Source organism: Lynx canadensis, chromosome C1 (assembly GCF_007474595.2).
Source record: "Lynx canadensis isolate LIC74 chromosome C1, mLynCan4.pri.v2, whole genome shotgun sequence".
In the NCBI taxonomy this organism is placed as follows: Eukaryota; Metazoa; Chordata; class Mammalia; order Carnivora; family Felidae; genus Lynx; species Lynx canadensis.
In genome coordinates, this window is record NC_044310.1 from 42,363,255 (window position 1) to 42,385,681 (window position 22,427).

The 22,427-nt window shown below is 46.2% G+C and overlaps 2 protein-coding genes across 11 annotated transcripts in view; one reads left to right on the top strand and one right to left on the bottom strand.

Moving 5' to 3' along the window:
- The window catches only part of ECHDC2 (enoyl-CoA hydratase domain containing 2), a 33,264-nt gene extending 21,643 nt beyond the window's left edge, over nucleotides 1–11,621 (bottom strand). For 2 of the 7 annotated variants that reach the window (XR_003970821.1, XM_030325114.1), the window contains exons 1-6: nucleotides 11,401–11,615; nucleotides 5,760–5,827; nucleotides 5,592–5,679; nucleotides 2,609–2,695; nucleotides 1,630–1,776; nucleotides 179–235 (exon numbers count right to left, since the gene is read on the bottom strand). Coding sequence is in view for 6 of the 7 variants with exons in the window: in XM_030325114.1 (XP_030180974.1) it covers nucleotides 179–235; nucleotides 1,630–1,776; nucleotides 2,609–2,695; nucleotides 5,592–5,679; nucleotides 5,760–5,827; nucleotides 11,401–11,533 (580 nt within the window). In the remaining variant the exon portion in view is untranslated. Of the gene's footprint in view, nucleotides 1–178; nucleotides 239–1,629; nucleotides 1,777–2,608; nucleotides 2,696–5,591; nucleotides 5,680–5,759; nucleotides 5,828–11,400 lie in introns of all 7 variants that reach the window. The other 5 variants (XM_030325118.2, XM_030325115.1, XM_030325117.1 and 2 more) reach the window with 5 other exon arrangements.
- A 4,098-nt stretch (nucleotides 11,622–15,719) lies between these two features.
- SCP2 (sterol carrier protein 2) overlaps nucleotides 15,720–22,427 on the top strand; it is a 125,347-nt gene continuing 118,639 nt past the window's right edge. For 2 of the 4 annotated variants that reach the window (XM_030324973.1, XM_030324975.1), the window contains exon 1: nucleotides 15,720–15,861. In XM_030324973.1, the coding sequence (XP_030180833.1) occupies nucleotides 15,790–15,861 (72 nt within the window). In that variant the 5' untranslated portion in view covers nucleotides 15,720–15,789. The other 2 variants (XM_030324974.2, XM_030324976.1) reach the window with 2 other exon arrangements.

A 22,427-nucleotide genomic window follows, 5' to 3' on the forward strand; every position in this document is an offset into this window, starting at 1 on the left:
ATGGGAACCCAGAGAAGCCCAGTCTGGGAGTCAGCCAAGACTTCTCAGAGGAACAGATTCTGAGTTAGGATGGAAGGGCAGAGCCCAGAACATAAGGCAAAGGATGGAAGCAGGGGAGTAGCTTGGATAGAGTGGGAATGGGTAAGTAGAGAAGGATGGGTGCTGTGGGTACAGTTACCTGCTCCTGGGAGGAGCCCTCGGGTGGTCTCAATCAGCCCCATGACAGCCGAGGAAGCTGCTTAAACAGAACAGAGTGAAGCACCCATGCTGTCCTGCAGTGCCAATCCCCAGAGAGAAGAGTCCTCTGCCCCTAGGCTCACCCCTCCAGCCAACCACTTCTGTCATGGGCTGGCCGCAGCAGACCTCCCCAGACTGCCTTGGCAAGAGCCCTAACATAGAAGTCAGGAGGCCTAGGCCCTCATCCTGCCTCCTCCAGTGGTGGAGGTATGCATCCAAGCAAATCTCACCCTTTCTGAGCCTCATTCATAGGTGGAAAAAATATGGTTACTCTTCTGCCATTGTCAGAGAGCTGCTAAGGATCAAACGAGGTACTGGTGCTTGTAACAAGGAAGGGGTTCTTGGGAGGTACCCAGTGCCTATTTGTGGGTTAATGGATTCTCTGTCTCATGGACCCTTAGCTCTGGCCTGGCCTATAGTATCATGACTCATGCTCACACCACAGTTATTCCTCCCAGCTTTTCATCAGCCTGAAAATTCCCATGTTTCAGTCCACTTCTCCTTTTGAGTTCTACTTCCTCTAAGGAGCTCCCTTGTGTGTCTCACTCCACAGGCTTCTTCTGAATTCCCTCACAGACCATCTGAACCATGCAGTCTGGCAGCAGGGAATGGCCAATACTCCTGCCTATGAGGGGTTTTATGGTCACTCTCTGCCATCTACCCAAACCCTGCAAGTTAGTTGCCCTAAACATGGGCACATGAGAAACAGAGTTGGAGCTATGATCTGACTTGGTAATTTGATACCTTCTCTTTGATATGCATCATGTAGATGCTACCTCTGTGCCTGGAGTTACACATTTCTAAATGTTCTACCTGGAGTGGCAGGAAAAAGCAGTGAAAAGGAAGAGAGTAGCACCAGATAGCACTCAGACTTTCTGCCGCCAAGAAGGGCACACTAACCAGCAAGTCTGTAAGGTTAAAGGCAATCATCTTTTTCATCCCCTCCCTCCACTCTTCAAACTCAACCGCTCTGAACAAGTATTGCAACCCTTGCCTGGTACCAGTGAACCAGAAGGCAGTGTTTCTGCCCAGGCATGTTTGTGATTAACTGGGCTGGTGACAAACTGCCCCCATGGTTCTTTGTGCAAAACATGACAAATAAGTGTGGCTTGCATAGAACCAGAAAGTTGAACAATTAATCTTTTCCTCAGTCTCCCCTCCCTGCCTTTTTGTTGATTGTCCTCTCACCAACTGCTGTGGGGTTGGTAGAAGCATTCCTGAGGTGAAGGAGGCTGGTTCTGAAGAGTAAAAGGTACTACAGCAGTCGGTGGCTGGGCCAGGAGGGAAACCAGCTTCCCCCCAAACTTGCTCTGTATCCCTCACGTTACATTTAGTTTTGCTGTTGATTGGAAAGCTCAGAGCAGTGGCTAACTGCAGAATCTCCAGACTTACCCTGCTTTACTTCTTCCCTTCTCACCCTGTCCCACCTCTTCTTCTGCCCAGTACCTGCTACTCGGAGATCACAGGCCAGGGCAAGTTCCAGGCCTCCACCCAAGGCAAACCCGTCCATAGCCGCAATAGTGGGTGCCGGGAAGGCTGCTGTGGAGATGAAGAAGGGCTCAGCCTGAGAGGCCCTAGCAGGGCAAAAACAGGGACTCAAGGTTGGAAAGGGGCTAGCTGGTTGGGACAGAGGGCCTCATGGGTCCCAGGTTTGGAACCTTACCTGGTACCTCAGCCAGGTTATCTTAGAAGTTGGTTTTTCTATTGGGGAAAGTTGGGAAATTAGCTGGGCTACTGGGGTGGGGAGATGGGCTGAATGATCGGTGCTCAGGCCCACTCTCCTGCTGGCCTCCCCAGACCAGCCTTTCTGCACTTCCTCCAAGTTCTGTGTGCCAAGCCCCATGCTGGGTGCTGAAAACATAGAATTGAATAGATACGGGGAAGGCAGATCAGTAAACAGGCAATGATGACCCATGGTAATCAGTGCTCTGATAAAGAAATCTTGGAGAACCAGTCAGGGAAGGCTTCCTGGTGGTTTTAAAGAATGAGTAAAAAGTTCAGGTGGCCAAGGAGGGATATTCCAGGCAAAAAGAGCAGTAATTATCAAAGCCTGAAGGCCTGCAGCCTGAAATCTGACTCCACTGGAATAGCTGGGCTTGCACCCTGAGGGTAGAGAGGTGGGGAGGTCAGAACTAGCAGGACACAAAGGCTGAGCACCAGAGCTCCCTCCGGGAGAAATGCCCTCTGAACTCTCTTGTCCCTTTCCACCTTGTAGAATTCTCTGTGCCCTTCCTCCTGGGAGAGTCATCTGTCTTCACAAAGCTCACAACAGAAACTGTCCTCTCCTTACAGTGGAGGATGGTAGGTGTGGTGGGGCTGGGATCAGCAGGGCCCCTGAACGCCCTCCTCCAACCCACTCCAAGACCCTCACCAATCTCATTCATCAGGCCTCGGAGCCGCTGGACAAAGATCCCCACTTCCGCCTCACTCATCTGCTCCCGCTCCTTCAGGTCTGCACCTGCAGATAGTGAGGGGGTGGTGACAGCCCTTGGGAAATGACCTATTACTGAATCCCAGGTTGTTAAAGGACCCAGCAAAGGTGACTTGAGAGGCAGAGAGGAAGGCGAAATCTCAGAGAGGAAGGCATGGGCCAGGAAGCCAGGGAGGAAAGGGGGGGGCGGGTGGTGTGTCAAAAAAGGACAGGTGCAACAACAAAAAGGTCAGTTGGACTTCATTAGAATTAAAAACTTTTGTGCATCGAAGGACACTATCAAGAGAGTGAAAAGACACCCCATGGAATGAAGAATATACTAGCAAATTATATATCTGATAAGGTATTAATATCTAGGATACCTAAGGAACTCTTAGAACTCACCAACCAAAACCACAAAGGACAAAGGGCTCAAATAGACATTTCTTCAAAGAAGATATATACAGATGGGCAATAAACGCAAGCAAGAAAAGATGTTCAACATCATTAGTCATTAGAGAAATGCAAATTGAATCCACAATGAGAAACCAACTTCACACCGTTTAGGATGGTTATTATAAAAAAAACCACAGAAATAGAAAGTAAGTGTTGGCATGGATGTGGAGAACGCTGGTGCATTGCTGGTGGGAATGTGAAATGATGCAGCTGCTCTGGAAAACATGTGGGCAGTTCCTCAAAAAGTTATTCGTAGAATTACTATATGACCCAGCAGTTTCACTCTTAAAAGATTTAAAAGCAAAGACTCAAACAGAGACTTGCATACCAATTTTCATAGCAGCACTATTCACAATAGCCAAAAGGTGTAAACAACCCAGGGCACATCAAGATAGATAAAACGTAGTATAAATACAATGGAATATGATTCAGCCATAAAAAGGAATGAAGTTCTGACATGTTCTGACATGTTCACTATGGGTGAACCTTGAGGATATTATGCTAAGTAAAAAAAGCCAGATACAAAAGAACAAATGTATGATTCCACTTCTATGAGGTATCTAGAATAGGCAAATTCATAGAGATAGAAAGTACAACAGAGATTATCAGGGGCTGGTGGGGGGAGGAGGAATGGAGAGGGATTGCTTAATAGGTACAGAATTTGGGATGATAAAAGATTTCTGGAATTGGACAGTGGTGATAGTTGCATGGCCATGTGAATGCACTCAGTGCCACTTTATTTTATACTTAAAAATGGTTAAAATGTAAACTCTGTGTAATTTATTTATTTACCACAATTTAAAATATATATGATAATATTTAAAATGTATTATTTCTTGGGGTGTCTGGGTGGCTCAGTCAGTTGGGCATCTGACTTCCATTCAGGTCATGATCTCACGGTTCGTAGGTTCAAGCCCTACATCAGGCTCCACGGTGGTAGTATGGAGCCTGCTTGGGATTCTCTCTCTTTCTCTCACTGCTCCTCCCCCCCCCCCATGCTTTCTCTCTCTCCCGCTCTCTCAAAATAGATAAACAAATTTAAACATCAAAAATGTATTATTTCTTCCCAGTTTTATTGAGAAATAATTGACATATTGATTTTTTAAGGTTTATTTATTTTGAGAGAGTGCATGAGAGCAGGGGAGGGGGAGAGAGAGAGAGAGAGAGAGAGAGAGAATCCCAAGCAGGCTCTGTGCTGTCAGCCCAGAGCCCGATGTGGGGCTCAATCCCACAACCCTGAGATCATAACCCAAGCCAAAATCAAGAGTCGGATGCTTAACCGACTGAGCCACCCAGGTGCCCCAACATATTACTTTTTGATAGGAGGGGTCAGTGTGGTCCAAGGAGACTACAAAGTCAAGATGAGAGAACTGACAAGCAAGTGCAGGATACAGTGGGATGGAGTTGGGAAGGACTTTGGTAAGAGTAGTACCATGGCAGAGTCATCAAAGGCCAGATGGCAGGGGGCTGAGGTGGGAGTAGGGAGTGAATATATTCTCTTCACATCTGAAACTATGGGAATTCAGAGCTGACAGCCCTTGCATGTCTTTGATTAGTCCCAGCCCCTCAAAGACAGATGGAGAAACTGAGGCCAAAGAGGGGTAGGGACTATCCCAGGATTCCAGAACAAGTCAGAGACAGACCCAGACCTCCTGTAGCCATCCCCCCAAGCCCTCCACTTCCCTGTGCTTAGGTGGGATAGTGGGGCTACTGGGACCTTCATAGAGAAGGTCAGACAGGCATAGAGCTGAAGGAGGAAGCCAGGGTAGAGTGAGGCCCTCATCCAGGGCAGCTGCGTCAGGCAGACCCCTCTGCATACTTGTCGTGCCAGGGGAGACCCCAAACTGGGCACTGTGATCCCGACAGCTCAGACCTAGAGACTGAGCCATATCACCTTGAAATTCCATGTTCTTCCCATCCTACCCATCCATGGCCTCTTCTCACCTCCTCAGTGACTCCTGCTATCCCTTCCCCAATCACCCCAGAGTGGGTTCTTAGCTCAGCTCAGTGCATCTCTCACTCACTTGCTTCTTGTTGTGGGGATGTGAGTCTGTTTTGTGTCTTTGAAACAGAAGTTGGTGATGCTTGCCCTACTGTGAGGACCAAATTGTCCAGGGGCAGTGGAGAGTTTTGGCAACAGGAACTGAGATCTTGTGGGTGGGCAAAGGGGCACAGAGTACCTTCTTGGCCACAGACCTTGTCAATGTCACAGCACTTAGTTTCCTCAGTGAAGCGTCAGAACAGAGCATGGTGTAGCAGAAAGAATAAGGATTTGAGGGTCAGAGGGGCCAAGTTAAAATTGAATTCTATTCTACCTCTTACTAGCTGTGTAACACTAGGCAAGGCATTTTACCTCTGTGTATTTGAGTTCACATCTATAAAATGGGAACAATAAGTCCTATGCTAGAGCTGACCTACGCCCCCAACCCCCTATAGGCTGGTGGGAACCCTGCTGAGCCCTGGGGTAGAGGCAAGGGAGGAAACCCACCTGCACAGAATACACCCTTCACTCCACTTCTGAATAGCAGAACGCGTACTTGCTGGTCCTCCCGCAGCCGGGCCAGAGCTTCCAGAAGCTGCAGAGGAGATCTTTTCAGGTATCTCCCAGCCCAGCCCTAGCCCAGCCCCCACCCACCCTGGTGCTGCCCTTTCTCACCTCACTGACCAAGACATTCCCCAGGGCATTACGGGCACTTGGTCTGTTCATCAGGATCTCCGTGATTCCTGCAGGTGACAGGGCAGCCTTGGGTAAGCCAGCTGGCCTGCTCACTCCTGGGCTGGGGCCTGGAGGCAGCCGCCTGGATTCTTGGTGGCCTCCACCCTTGATGAGCAGTGTGACTTAGAGTGAGTCACAGACACCCAGGCTTCAGTTTCCCTGACCATAACACGGAGAGAATAACCCCTTGCTCTTTCTCCCTCACAGAAGTGAAAGGGCTTGTAACCCCCATGGAGCAACCCGGAGAGACGGACAACAATGACCACTGCATTGGTTCCTACCTGCTTCTGCTGTTATTATACACGCAAACACACGGGCAAGTCAGGAGGGCTTTCACATGCTCATCTGCCCCTTCTCCACCTTCCACACCACCTGTGTGCTTGCCTCCTGTATACCCAGAACTGCTCTGCATATCTGACTAGCCCAGAACTCTCCCCGGAGCTCTAAGCCTGAATACACAGTTGCCCACTTGATGTCTTGACCAACCGGTCAAAAAAATGATCAATCTTTTCTCCTGTTCCCTTTGTGAGTAAATGATCTATCAACTCAGAAGTCCCCTCTTCCTCACCCATGGAATTTACTCAGTCTCCAATGCCAGTTCAACCTCTTAAATGACATCTCAGATACTTCAGCTAATATCCCTCCTTGCAGCCAGTAACCTATATGGGTTCTTTACTACATGGATCACCCAAAATTGGCCCTCCTGCCTTCGGTCTTGCTCCCCCTCCCTACTCCACATTCATTCCTCATTTGGGTCAGAGTCCTCTTTCTAACCCAAATCCAACCATGACCCTCCCTTTCCCTTTTCACCAAAATTAAGCCAAATTTCTTAATACCACCCAAAAAATGCCCCCCCCTCCATCCCTAATATGGCCATTGCATCCTACTCTGGCCTCAACTCACCCCCACAATCTGGGCCAGTTGTAGAGAAGAGAGACCAGTTCTGGGCAAGGGCTCAAATACTCTCGTACCTTCTTGGTTGTATCCCCTCCTGTATTTTTTTTTTAATTTTTTTTTTAACGTTTATTTATTTTTGAGACAGAGAGAGACAGAGCATGAACGGGGGAGGGTCAGAGAGAGAGGGAGACACAGAATCTGAAACAGGCTCCAGGCTCTGAGCCATGAGCACAGAGCCCGATGCGGGGCTCGAACTCACGAACCTCGAGATCATGACCTGAGCCGAAGTCAGACGCTTAACCGACTGAGCCACCCAGGCGCCCCTCCCCTCCTGTATTTACCTATCCTTTGGCCTTCAAAGACCCGTTAGTATTTTCCCCCAGGGTCCTGAGCCTTGTCTGTGAAATAAGCAGTATTTATTAAGATGGCATTCTCAGTGTGAGTTAATCTGAGACACAGAAGGGACAATAAAAGTTTTGGAGCGCTCAAGGGACAGGGTTTCCAGCCAGGAGTTAGAGAACTGTGGTTCAGGACAGAAATCTATAACATGCAGACTAGGCTGGCTTCCTTAGCCTCCCCAGAAACCTTCAAAGAGTTCTTTGAGCCCAACAGGTCTGGAGGTCCCACAGAACTCAGATGTCCCCAGGGTCTTCTCCAGCTCTAATGCTCCATGAAAGAAAATGCTGCAACTCTGGGGAAGGGAAACTCTGGTAGATACAAAGAAACCACATCAGAGGGATTGAGGAAAACAGTCTAGAGGTCCAACATCTTTGTGGCAGACAGGCCCCATCTTCATATCCTCAATAATCTCCTTCCCTGGAGTGTGGGCAGGGCCCCGTGAATTGCTTCTAACCAACAGAATACAGCTAAACTCATAAAATGTCACTTCGAAGATTAAAATTTAATGATATGGCAAAGGAGATGAGATGTTCGTTCCATAATTAGGTTACAATGTATGTAAGACTCTGTCTTGCTAGGGCATACTAGAGAAACTAGTGGACCTATAGAGAGGGTCCTGTGGCAAAGAACTATAGGCTGCCCCCAGGAGCTGCGAGACACCCCCCAGATCAACAGGAAGAAAACAGGACTTCAGTCCTACAACCACAGGAGGTGACTTCTATCAATGGGAGGAGCTTGGAAGCAGATCTCTCCCTAGTCAAGCCTATGAGGAGACCATACCCGTGGCCAATTCTCGGATTGTGGCCTAGTAAAACCCTGAAGTAGAGAACCCAGCTACATTGTGCCTGGACTTCTGATCTATAGGAACTATAAGATAATACATGTGTGTTATTTTAAGCAATAAAGTTTGTGGTAACTTGTTATCCTCAGGCAATATCCTGAGATTGACAGACGTTCTTCTCTCCTCTTCACTTTCCTATTCTGTCTTGCCTTTCTGGCTGATGCTCTCCCATATTTCATCTTTATCCCCTCTCTCCATCTCTATCTCCTTCTTTCAGAATACAAATGGGGTGCTTGGCTCATGTCACAGCTTAGTCATATACTGGTTCCACTGGTCTTGGGCAAGTTGCTTTACCCTCTGGTCTTCAATTTCCTAATGCATAAGTAGAAATAATAAAAAGGGGGGCGCCTGGGTGGCTCAGTTGCTTAAGCGGCTGACTTCGGCTCAGGTCACGATCTCACAGTTCGTGGGTTTGAACCCCATGTTGGGCTCTGTGCTGACAGCTCAGAGACTGGAGCCTGCTTCCGATTCTGTGTCTCCCTCTTTGTCTGCCCCCACCCCCCACTTGCACTCTGTCTGTTTCTCAAAAACAAACATTAAATTTTTTTTTAATAATAAAAAGGTTGTTATGAGGATTAAAAGAGATAATGCCTTGGGGCACCTAGCTGGCTCAGTCAGTAGGGAATGCAACTCTTGATCTTGGGGTTGTAAATTTGTTTGTAAATCTTGGGTGTAGAGAGTACTTAAAAATAAAATCTTAAAAAAAGAGAGATAATGCCCATAAGTGCTTAGCCAGAGTTTGTGAGTGAGCAGTGAGCAGGAAAAATGCATAGATGGTAGGGAAACTCTAGGATTTAATAGAAGGAATGAACTCCAAGCTGGGAGCTATGAGGAGCCAGACAGGGTTATGTTTGGCTTTCATTTAATTTGCACTTATCACATGTCAAGTCCTGGAGAAATAGGGAGGAATCAGCCATGGTCCCTGACTTTTCAGTCAAGCCCTGATTCTGGGAACATTGCCCTTGCTGGACCTCCACAGTAAGGATAGGTATGTACTATACCCTCCCCACTCTTACCTAGAAACTAGACCTTGCAAGGGACAGAAAATTCTTGTTCCCCAGAAAAAGTCAACAGGAACCACTGTAAGGTATTAGAGACCAACTCTTTTTACAAACCCTTACTATATAGAAGGGGAAATTCAGGCCCAGAAGAGAATGTACCTAATAGCTGGACCCACCTGGCAATCCTCACTCTCTAAGAGTTAACAACCTATGAGAGAGATAAGTTTAGATACATGGAAAGTAATGGGAAAATGGGAAGGAAGGGGTGTGTAATTCCATAAGGACTTACATAAGCAGAGTGGAAAGAGACTCCAAGTGAACAAAACAGAGGTGGGACAGTTTGAAATGAACCCAATGCACTGAAGAGATAAGATGGAAAGGTAAGGTTGTGGTGGAGAACGTTGAACGCCCAGCTAAGGAGTTGGGTAGAGCCATAAGAAGAGCCAAGAGGGGTTAAAAAGGGAATCCCATTTTCAAGGACAACAGAAAATGTGACAATGTTGTGGTGCCGTCAGCTCAAGTGGAAGCAGAACCTGTGGCTTCTAACATGAATATCAAATGACCCCAAATCACTGTAGGTTGGTGGAAGGTGGGGGGGATGGAGGTAGGGGGTGGTGGCGGTGTTCTCCTTTGTGAGTCTCTTCCGGCTGCCTCCTCCATCCGCGGTTTCTCCATGGTTTCCTTCCTCTGTGGTTTCCTTCCTCATTGACTTCCTCCTGCCTTCTATATGCCCTCTGGCAAGGGCAGCCGTTTAATCTGCTAATCCTTGTTATTTGTGGATAAAACATTCTGTATTTGCAAGTGAGCCCTAATTTGACGTATGATAGTTTTTTGGTTTTTGGTTTTTTTAATTGATGTAGACGTCTGTCTTTTGAGTCAATACTAAAGAAGTAGTGATGATCTAATAGTTGAGAAAACAGGTTTTGAAATCAGATCTGATTCAAACTGCCTAACCTTTGCCTCAACTTCTTAATCTGTAAAGTAGGGAGAATAATTATAACAATCTCAAAGCAAGTGCTGTTGTGCTTTGCAATGAACTTAGCATGAGAGTAAGGAGTATTCTCTAAGAACCAACAATCCTAAGCACCTGGGTGGCTCAGTCGGTTAAGTGTCTGACTTCAGCTCAGATCATGATCTCACAGTTTGTGAGTTCGAGCCCCATGTCAGGCTCTGTACTGACAGTGCGGAACATGGAGCCTGCTTTGAGTTCTGTGTCTCCTCTCTCTGCCCCTCTCTTGCGCGCTCTCTCTCTCTCTCTCTCTCAAAAATAAATAAACATTAAAAAAATAAAACAAAAAAGAACCAACAATCCCAAATGGCTAGAGGAAGACCCTTCATGTCCAGATCGGGGATGCACTCTACGGAACAGTATACAACAGCAGGGAGCAAGAAACTAGATTTATATGACAAAGCAGCTCTTCAAAACTTAGTATCAACCAGGGAAAAAAGGAAGAAATACGAGTTATATAGTATGACACCATCTATGTACTTTAAAACTGTAAATTAAAACACAAACTATGCTACATCAAACTCAGGGAGAGAGTTGGGACTGGGGAGAAAGTAAAGCCAAGAAAATGGCTTTGCCCTTATGGTAACACGCAGAGGACTGAGGGGTGTTAACGCCACTGAATGCACTTTGACATCCCCTTGCACCCCAGCAAAAAACAAAACGCCCTTAGTGGAAAATGGAGGGCTGCCTGGGTGGCTCAGTAAGTTAAGCATCCCACTCTTGATCTCAGCTCAGGTCTTGATCTCAGGGTGGTGAGTTCAAGCCCCACTTTGAGCTTAGGGCTCCGCGTGAAGCCTACTTAGGAAAAAAAAGTTCTCTGCCAGTGACCAGCACGAACTTTCTCCTTTGACTCAAAACAGTGTAAAAGTCCGCCAGCCACGGCCAGCCACAGCAGGGCCAGAGCGCATGGAGACTTGCCCAGGTCTTTGCTCCTCCTCTGCTCTCCTCCCTCTTCGTCCCTGCATGGCGAGCCGGATTGGCTCCGCCGCCTCGGCGCTCTGGAAACTAGCCAGGACTCTTGGCCGACGGGACAGCAGGCCTTTTAAAGTTACTGGGGTGGAAGCGGTGAGGGGTGGGGGTCGCCGGTGCTTGGTCTATCGCTGAGCGAGTCTCCGTCCCTCCGTCACAGCCCCAGGCCTTCGAATGGGGGACTGAAGGGACTTAGATTGACCTAGAGCTCCACCTCAACTAGGGTCTGGGCGGCTAGTGACGGGGCCACCCACTTCCCCGGCCTTAGGAAGGCGTGGGGAGCCTTGACTGGGAAACCGCACATTCGGGATCAAATCCTTAAACGACCCGCCTTCCCCTTACTGGTCTGTGTTCCCGCGTGTAGTGGGCCGCTCTGGCCATGGCTTCGGCCCTGGCAGCAGCGCCAGGAGCCCGGCTCGGACCCGTCGCGTCTCCCCCTGGGCGCTCCCGCGACAGCGCACTTACCTTGGTCTGGACCTGCCAGGACGCGCACTTGGATCTCCGGGTCCCCAGCCGCCCCATCGGAGGCGCAGCTGCGGGTCTGAAGGGGTCTCCAGGGGCGTGGAAGGCGCAGGGCACCGGTCAGGGCTCGCAGCATCTGGGCGCAGGCTGGGAAGGTGCCAAGGGCCCCTCCACTGCTCCCTCCTCTCTGGCTGAAAGCTTGCAGCGGCGCCCCCAGGTTTCGCAAACTGCTCCACCTACGGGCGGAGAGCACAACACGGTTCTTCGTGCCTCTTGACTCTCAGAGCCCTGGAGCCCAGGCTAGGTAAAGCCCGGCTCCGCTGTGTGATTTGGGACAAGGATGTCAACCTCTTTAAGTGCCAGTGTTTTAATCACTAAAGCGGGGATAATAATAGTGACTACTGTCGCAGATAAAGGGGAGGCTAAAGTAGTGAGAACAGATAATGTACTACTGCAAATGGGAAGTGTCGTGTGTGAACTGAACTCAACTTCCATTTGTACAGAGGTGCCTGAGAATTTTAAAGGGAGAAAGAGGAACGAGAGAGGTGGGTGAACCGGGCTTGTGAAGAATTACAAAAATCAGGAAAGGCGTTTGGCCACGTGAAACTCATCTGTGTTAGCTAACTGGCGCCTATCCAACCTTAGGCTCCCACAGAGACTGGGGTTGGTGGCAGCGGTGACAGACAGTGGGGGTGCTGTCTTCAGGTGTTGGCTGAAACAAGCAGTAAATTCTTTTGTCAGTGCTGACCTTAAAAATAAAAGTTGTTTTACCAGCAAAAATAGGTGTCTTTGGGAATGGCCAAGAATTGCAATTTGGGACAAACAAGCCATGGGAAAAAAACAGGCTAGTCCAACAGAGGAGGAAACCATATTTTATGGAGAAGTTGGGAGTGGTTGCTTTAAAACCAAAACCCACTGGAGAAAAGCAAGAGGTCAGAGTGATCACAGTTTCTCATGGGCTGAGCGGCTGACCTACTGGATTTCTTGTAGGAGATACAATGTACACCCTCTCCTGTTGAGTCTATTATAATTGACAACTCCTCCTGTAATTGATGTCCAGTGGTATCGCATGAGAACTCCTCTTTCTGGCCTCCTGACTGCATTTTAGTGAGGGTTTTCCTTTATTAATTTCTACAGTTGGCTTAAGTGTTCTCCTCCAGGCACTCTAAGGGGGGCCAGGGTCATCTTAGGAATGTGGCCTTGATCTGCTAGAAACTATGTTAGTGTTCAAGTCATTGTAGGCCAAGTAGAGAAGTGGGCTCAGAGGGGCATGGCTAGAATTTGGTCAAGAAGAGAATCTTTGTCACTATGTCATGGTGGTATTATGATGATTGAATGGGGGTATGTGAACCTTGCTTCTTATTCCATTTTTTAAATGTCATTTCATTTATTCATTCTGATGTTGTCTACATTCATGGGCTTCACTGCCTCACCTCCCAGTTACTCTTCAATCATCCCAAATTTATGCTCACTAATTAGATGGCAAAAATATTTGTGAATGTGAATCCCTAGCCTCTGCCTCCACTATCTACCCAAAATGCTTTTGCAGAGGTCATCAGTGGCCCTGTTTAGTTCATTCTGGGTGGATCAATAAAGAGTGTTCAGTGAACACTCTACCTCACTCGCCTTCCACTTGTTAATGACCCCAAAGTCACTAATAATTCATGCCTCCAACCAATGGCTGGACTATTAGGTGATCTAGAAATAAAATTCTTTTTATTTCTTTGAAAGCCATGGCTTTCAAAAAAAATTAATGTGTATTTATTTTTGAGAGAGAGCATGAGCAGGGGAGGAGCAGAGAGAGATGGTGACACAGAATCCAAAGCAGGCTACGGGCTCTGAGCGGTCAGCACGGAGCCTGACGTGGAGCTCGAACTCACTACCATGAGATCATGACTTGAACTGAAGTCAGATGCTTAACCAACTGAGCCACCCAGACACCCCTAACATTCTCTCTTTTCAAAGTCATTGGTGTTTGCTGAGGTCATCACTATGTCTAGTAAGGTTTAAGCAAAAATGTGCTCTCATCTCCTTCCTGGGTCTAATGGGAAACCCTAAGTTCCTCTGTGTGACCTAAAAGATTAATTGGGGTTTGTATCAGTCCTAGTCATTTTTGATCCCTTGCCTTTGCTTCCAATGAGTTAATTCAGGTTATGGATCATCTGGCCATCCCTCTGTGTCCCTTTTCTATATATTAGTGGACACAACTCCAACTCCTTCACTCCTTAAAGAATAGTAGACACAAGAATGCATGAGAAAGAAAGGTTGGGGATCAACTGTGGGACCCCACTTCTCATACTTAATGAGGTTAATGCTAACTGTTGTGGACTGAATTATGTCCCCCTAAATTCATATGCTGAAGTCCTATTCCCTAGTACATCAAAGTATGATTGTGTTTGCAGATAGGGTCTTCAAAAAAGTAATTAAGTTCAAAATGAGATCATTAGACTAGACATTAATCCAATATGACTGATGTCCTTATAAGAAGAGGAAATTTGGACACAGATAGGCATAGAGGACAGACCTGTGAAGACAAAGGGAGAAGATGGCCATCTGTAAGCCAAGGAGAGAGACCTCAGACAAAATCAACCTACCGACACCTTTATCTCAGCCTTTCAGCTTCCAGAACTGTGGAAAAATAAATTTCTGTTGTTTAAGCCATCCAACCTGTGGTCCTTTGTTATAGCAGCACTTGCAAACTAATACACCAATAAAAGAATTCCTTTTGTTAAGAGGAAATCTGGTGCCTGGTTTTTAAAATAACAAAGTGCCCCCTTCCTCTACATTATTATTATTCCTAGGTCTCCAAGAAAGATCAGCAGAACAGCAATAGGCATAGGACAAAGTGGTAATAACAGTATGGCCATAGGTGTCACAGACTTTCAGTCTGGAATTCTCTCCTGTCCAGCAAGGGAGCAGATGCAGAATTGAATATGAGAGAGGTTAATGTCCAGGAGGAGACAGGAGTCCTGAGTAAGGGTCCTTGCTGTGTATTTATCAGGATCATCTTCACAAAACACCTTATGAGAATGTGTTGGTTTGTGAAAATTTCAAATCCACTTATGACTTACGTGCAGTTGTTCTGATCTGAGGGTGAACTTGGGAGGCCATGTGAAGATGATAGCAGAATTGTGCTGCTGAGTGCTTATAGATAGGAACATATGGAGGAGCAACTATGATATAATGGACATTTAAACTTTAAATACCAAGAATTTATGAGGACTTATTGAGAATGTTCTATTTGGGCAAGGCTACTCTTTGCTGATCAAAACAGATCTCTGAAGGTCTTGAGACATTTGCTCATGTGGGGTGGCCACCCTACCCTTGGTCCTGAGTGGTATTCAAGGCACAGTGGTCTCAGGAAGACAAAGACTTCTGTTCTGCCTTGGCAAGCCTACTCTTCCTAGGTAGTGGTCAACTCGGTGCCAGCTAGCATGTGCCCCAGCAGTAAGGAACCTAAGCTGGCAGCTGATTCCCAGCTTAGTTGGAAGGACTGATTTACAGAGGACCAACTAACTCATAGAAAGTACATCACAACTAAACTTGGACTTTATTTCATCTCCCTTTTGCCTGGAACTATAATGTAGTTAACCTATCTTTGGTTTGGAGTATGTTATTTCTTTATGAGCTTATTAAGAGACGTTAACCGTATGCTACTGGCTTGTGAAATATTACTATTATAAATTAGAATCCCTACGGCAAATCTGTGCTAAATAAACCATCGGCAAAGACAAAGCTCAGTTTCTGAGCACAATTTGCGGGAGCAAAACAAGAGTGAGATTCAGAGATTAACAAGAAAGGTCACATAGCTAGTGAAATGAAATCTGGTTGTTTTAGACATCCAGTAAAACACTCCCCATAGTCTTGTTGTACAGCCTTATGACTTTTTGCACTTGCAGTGACTCTTCTGAGTACCAACAGTAACAGGATACAGAACAATTAGAACACTCCCAAAACCTTTCCTCAGGCTACGCTTTTCTGAGTCCGGTTTCAGGCCACCCTCTGCTCTCAGCCTCAGGCGCTACTCCTCTCATTATAGAGAACGTAAACCCGAATGGCTGTACTAGGTTATGAAACTTTTTCCTGATGTGTGATGTGGACTCAGATTCCCATCCGCTTGTGAGCCGGGTCCAGAGCTTCGCAGACAAAGAACTGCTGAACGCCCCCCTCCCCGAAAAGAACGCCACCACCGGCCGCCTCTGCGCACGCGCAGGCGCCCTACTCTCGCTCCACCTCGCGCCGCCGGAGCGTGCCCCCCGCCCCCTCACCGCCACCGGCCCCGCCCCTAGCTCTTGGGTGAGCGCTGGCGTCGCTGCCGCGTTAGTCCGTGAGCGCCCGCGTCAGCTGCCTCAGGACTTGCTCTGTCGGCCTTCGCAGCGCACAGTCTGAGCCATGCTCCTTACGGCCGCCGTAGTGCCTCGGCCCCGGCACCGGGTGTTCGTGGTGGGGGTTGGGATGACCAAGGTAAACAGAGCCGCGGACCTCTTCGCTCTGTGCCGGAGAGGCCGAGGAGTCGGGGAGCCCCGAGGTGACAGGGGCACGGCGGGAAGGGCAGGGGCCTGGCGCTGGCCGGCGGTTTGTCCTTCCTACCGGGAGGGTGCCCCGGGCACCCGACTGGTCCGTTCCGGCTTCTTGGCATGAGAGTGGCGACTCGGATGGGTTGCGGTGCAGGGTTGTCTCTGAGGTACGGCGCTGTCTGGGGGTGGTTCCTGTGGCCATTTCTTTCCCCTTCCGCCTTTTCCGTTCTCCCTGGACCAGGCTTTGTGACGGACACCCCAACATAACCGAAAACCCACATCTCCTTTGATTCTGAGTGGAATCCCAAGATATGTGGCTCTTTGACGAGGCAAGGTCCTCCTTACAGTGGAAAGGGAAGCAGGTACGGAAAGGGGAATGTCCCCAGCTCTCCACACCCAGGAGTACTCCCCGTAGGATTCCTTTACAGGCACAGTTAGAAGTGTGGACGAGGAGAAACGGTGATGTGCAGTGTCTTGGCACAAGTGGCAGGTTTCCTGGATCCTCCGACCCCCTTTCTGTCCCCGCAGTGGTACTCTGCTTGGTTCTCAGGAATCCAGAGAGGCTCCTGGCCTCATTTCTTGGAGCCCTCCCCGCTCCTAAGTGCGGGTAATGCCAAACTGCTTATTACTTTCACCCGCACTCTGTTCTCTGCTTCTCTTGCTTTCCTTCTCTTGTTCTTACTCCTTGTGCTTGGTTGACTTCGGACTTTTAAAAGACTGGTTCGGATCTTAGCTTCTCCAAGAAGTTTCTGATCCTCCCGACTTTCCCGCAGAGTCCCGTACTTCACCTTTGCTTCGGTGCGGCTGAACTTGTGGCAAGTGCAGGTTGTGCCACTTCGTTTTCACCTGTATTTCAGAGACCTGTGTTAGTGCCTATTTTCATTAGCTGAAATTCGAAGAGGATTTTCGCTTTTAGAAAAAGGCAAAAAGTGAAAGTAGCATTCAGCATTTTTTTTTTTTTTTCCGGGGAGTTGTTAGAGAGGCAGTGAGCACCTGAAGCATCAGCCAGAGTGGGACTGCCAGGCTTCTTTCCTGGAATTACGCTCAGCCACTCAGCATGAAGCCAGCATAGTTTTGTTTGTTTGTTTGTTTGTTTAATTTTTGAAAATGTTTATTTTTGAGAGAGACAGAGTGTGAGCAGGGGAGGGGCAGAGAGAGAGAGGGAGACACAGAATCCGAAGCAGGCTCCAGGCTGTCAGCACGAGCCCTGACATGGGACTTGAACTCAGGGACTATGAGATCATGATCTGAGCTGAAGTCGGGCGCTTAATGGACTGAGCCATCTAGGCACCCCTGTGTGATGGTTCTTAATTTGAATAGCTGAGTTCCCCATACAACTTGAAGTTCTCGTAATGAGATTTTATTATCAGTATAGGAAATAAGTTAGAATTTCTATGGTGGATGTCAACAGGTTTTTAAAAAAAATTTTTTTTTTTGGGGGCGCCTGGGTGGCGCAGTCGGTTAAGTGTCCGACTTCAGCCAGGTCACGATCTCGAGGTCCGTGAGTTCGAGCCCCGCGAAAAAAAATTTTTTTTCCCAACGTTTATTTATTTTTTTTGGGACAGAGAGAGACAGAGCATGAACGGGGGAGGGGCAGGGAGAGAGGGAGACACAGAATCGGAAACAGGCTCCAGGCTCTGAGCCATCAGCCCAGAGCCCGACGCGGGGCTCGAACTCACGGACCTCGAGATCGTGACCTGGCTGAAGTCGGACACTTAACCGACTGCGCCACCCAGGCGCCCCAACAGGTTTTAATACAACTAAATCACAACCACCACCTGGCTGATAGCAGCCCAAGTCCCTTTGCTTATGCTGCTTACCTTCTGATGTGTCCTTTTTTCATAGATTTACCTTCTACCTATTTCAAGAAGTGGTCTGACTTCATCTGTTTGGACTGCTGTAACAGCAATACTGTAGCATGGGTGGCTTAAGCAACAAATACTCATTTCTCACAGTTCTGGAGGCTGAGAAGTCCAAGATCAAGGCACTGGCAGATTCAGTATCTTGTGAGGTCTTGCTTTCCGGTTCATAGACCGCTATCTTCTTGCTGTGTCCTCACGTGGCAGAAGGGGTGAGGGAGCTCTCTGGGGTCTCTTTTATAAGTGTATTAATCCCATTTGTAAGGGCTCCATCCTCATGACCTCCTAAAGGCCCCTCCTCCAAATTCAACCATATTGGGGATTAGATTTCTTTTTTTTTTTTTTAATTTTTTTTTAACGTTTATTTATTTTTGAGACAGACAGAGCATGAATGGGGGAGGGTCAGAGAGAAGGAGACACAGAATCTGAAACAGGCTCCAGGCTCTGAGCTGTCAGCACAGAGCCCGACGCGGGGCTCGAACTCACAGACTGAGAGATCATGACCTGAGCCGAAGTTGGACGCTTAACCGACTGAGCCACCCAGGCGCCCCTGGGGATTAGATTTCAATATATGACTTTTGGGAGGACACAGACATTCAGTTTATAGCAAAGTACCCAAGTACTATATTTTCTCCTATTTCTTCAACTTGCTCTAAGTTATTCTGGTCACTTTTTTTTTTTTTTTTTAAATTCTGGTGCCCTTATAGTTAGGACCAAATAATAAGCACTTGATTTTCCTAATACTTTAATGTATGATAATTTCATGACTTACAAAAGAAATACATTTTACATTCCCCCTCCCCCCCGCCCCCCCAGCCCAACACACAACTGAAACAAGTTTGCTAAAGCAACACTTATCTGGGCAGCTCTAGGTCAAATGTTCTAGGTTCTTAAACAGATACATTGAGAGGGAAAGAAAGTGGAGGAGGACCTGTAGATTAAAAGAGAATTAAAAGACCCGTGGAATTTTGATAAAAGGCAAGACTAAACTGTAGTGTCTACAGATACATACTTGGATGATAAAGTAATGAAATATTACAAAGAAGTGATTGCTGTAAGAGAATGATTGGGGAGATTGAGATTGGGACGGAGTGCTTAGAGGAGTTTCTGGAGTAAAAATGGAAGCAAAGTTCAATTTATTGGTCTGGGTGGTGGTGTGAAAGATAAGGAAAGGCAGACACTAGGTAAAGCATCAGGACATATTTCAGTCAGTAACATATGACTGTGAAAGGGAAAGTCCAGTGTGAAGTGCACTCAGTTTTGATGTATACAGAGGTGAGTGGGTGTTTTAAAGGGAAATGAGGGAATAGGGAGGGTGGTGAGTTGGGGCCCAGTAGTGTAGTGCTAGGGAAATGAAAACTTACAAAAAGGAGGAAGGGGGGTCTTGGTCCATGTGAAATCCACTTGGGTTTGCTAACTGGTGCTTATCCAAACTTGGGCTCCCACTCTCCCACAGAGACTTGGAGACAGGGGTCCTATCTTCTTGTGTTTGTGGGAACAAACAGTAACTTCTTTTTGGTAGCCTTGAGGCACTTTAAGTAGGGCTAGAGTCATCCTAGGGATGTGGACTTGAGCTGTTAGAAACTGTGCTAATGTTTGTTTTTTATAAGCCAAGGTGGTGGCTTAGAGAAGAGGGCTCAGAGGAGCCTGGCTAGAGTTTGGTGAATCTTTGTCAGTGGTTAGAGTAATTCATGTTTTGTGTGTGGTATTCTGTATCAGTGCCTTAGAGTCAGTGCCTTAGAGTAATTCATGTTTTGTGTGTGGTATTCTGTATCTCTGCTATTTACAATTAATCTTTTTTTTTTTTTTTTAATTTTTTTTTTCAACGTTTATTTATTTTTGGGACAGAGAGAGACAGAGCATGAACGGGGGAGGGGCAGAGAGAGAGGGAGACACAGAATCGGAAACAGGCTCCAGGCTCCGAGCCGTCAGCCCAGAGCCTGACGCGGGGCTCGAACTCCCGGACCGCGAGATCGTGACCTGGCTGAAGTCGGACGCTTAACCGACTGCGCCACCCAGGCGCCCCTACAATTAATCTTTAAAAAGGCTAAAACTTTTATTTATTATCATTTATTTATTAAACATTTATTTATTTGAAAGAGAATGAGAGAGGGAATGAGCAGGGGAGGGGCAGAGAGAGAGACACACACAGAATCCAAAGCTGGCTCTAGGCTCTGAGCTGTCAGCAGAGAGCCCGACGTGGGCCTCGAACTCACAAACCGTGAGATCATGACCCGAGCAGAAGTTGGACGTTCAACTCACTGAGCCACCCAGGCGCCACTTTTTTATTATTAAAAAAAAAGTTTATTTATTCATTTGTTTTTAAATAATCTCTACGCCTAGCCTATGGCTCAAACTCACAACTTCGAGATTCAGAGTCACATGCTCTATTGACTGAGCCAACCAGGTGCCCCCAAAAGGTTAAAACTTTTAAAAATAACTCTAGAAAAAAAATTGTACCATAGGAAATGTAATTATAGCACACAACTTGGCCCAGTAATAAAAAATATTTACTTAATGAAGTAAACAATGAGTACTGATTTAATAAAAAATTATTCAATTGTATAAGTGGGATGGAGTAAGTGTAAATGTATATGTGGGGGGGGGGGGGGGTAAAGAGACCTAATCCTCACTGGCCCTTTTTGGAGATGGTGATATAATTTCTGAAATTGATAAAGAAATGATAGTATAAGAACATTTAGAAATATGGCAGTTTATAAAAAAAAAGAAATGTCTAAAAGAATTAAAAGTGGATGTTTTGGGAACAAGTAAGACTAGTGTGTGGAGAGTAGCGAAACTGAATTGCCGTTTTTATTAATGCCTTATGGTGCTTTTTGTTTGTTTTGCATTTCTTTGATGAAACAAATAAAAACTAAAAAAAAATAGAACTTTACCAGCACCTCAGAATCTCCTTTGTGCTCTTTTTCAGTCACCGACTCCTCACCTGCAAGGATTGCCATTATCCTGACTTTAGACCTTTAATGCTATAGATTAGTCCTGGCTTTTTTATTCAGCATTATATTTGTGAGATTCATCCATAATTGTATGTGTATTTATAGATTTTTCATTCTACTTGATGTCATGTAGTCCACTGTGTGAACATACCACAGTTGATCCAGTCTGCTGTTAATGGACATTAGGTAGTTTCCACCTAACTATGCTTTTTATTTTGAAGAAGTAGTGTTGTATGTGTTTATTTGCTTGGCTAGTCATTTAAAAATTACCTTGATTTCAGTAAGCACTGGGAAAGTGCAGTTGTTTCACTACATGGGTTATAATTTAATCATGAATTGGTATAACCAGTTAGAACCTAGCATACTGTTCTCTGTATATGAGTGCTCTCTGTAAATGATCTGATTGTGGATAGTGAATTGAAGAATAAGTAGGGGTGGAATAGGCAATTTTTAGGTACTGAATTAGGGAATTATGAAGGATTCCCTAATGCAGGAATTATGAAGAAATTGGATGAGACAGAATGGGAAGAAATGTTAAATGTTTTCTTTTGGTTCAAGTTCAACAGATGTATTTCAGCACTGTGCAATGAAATGTGGAATTTAAGTCAAGTCTCTATATAATACTTAAGACTGGTTTTGTGACTCACTGGGAGGTTGAAAAGTAAATTTGGTAGGTTGCTTCTAGCATTAAAAACTTGAAATCGAATAGAAAATATTTTATCAGTATAACAAGGATAAGTGTTTCATGAAAATTTAGCTTCAATTATGTATGTATATATGTGTCTACTGGGTTTGTTGTAATAGGTATTTTTTGTGGCTTGCAGTCAAAATTTTTTGAAAGCCAATTTTTTGTTAGCACCTCCACTGACCAGCAAACCACTCCACTTTATTTTTGTTTGTTTATCTACCTAGTTTGGTAGATTTTCCTCTTTTATGTTTCTTAAATCTGTCTACTTTTTTCATCTTTTCTGCTGTTATCTTAGTCAACTCTTACTTGGACTGTTTCAGGATCATTTGTCCTCACTGCCTCCCGCCTATTCCCTTCATTCATTTCTCCACATTACATCTATAATAATCTAAAATGCAGCTCTTCTCACCCCAGTTCTCTCTTTTTTAAAAGATAAGGCTTTATTTTTCAAAGCGGTTTTAGGTTTACAGCAAAATTGATCAGAAAGTATAGAGTTCCCATATGTTCCCTGCCCCCACACATGCACAGCCTCACTCGCTATCAGTAATCTGCACCAGAATGGGGCATTTGTTATAATCAGTAAACCTAAACTGACACATCATTGTCACTCAGAGTCTATAGCTTACATTAGGGTTCCGTTGTGGTGTTGTATATTCTAGGTTTGCACAAATGTATAATGACATGTATCCATTGTAATATCTTACAGAATATGGGGTGCCTGGGTGGCTCAGTTGGTTAAACATCTGACTTTGGCTCAGGTCATGATCTCATGGTCTGTGGGTTCGAGCCCTATGTCTATGCTGTCAGCACAGAGCCTGGAGTCTGCTTCAGATTCTGTGTCTCCCTCTCTTTCTGCCCCTCCCTCGCTGTCGCTCTCTCTCTCTCTCTCAAAAAATAAACAAACATTAAAAAAAAAATCATACAGAATAGTTTTATTGCCTTGAAAATCCTCTGTGCTCTGCCTGTTCATCCCTCTTTTCCCTCAACCTCTGACAACCACTAATCTCTACTA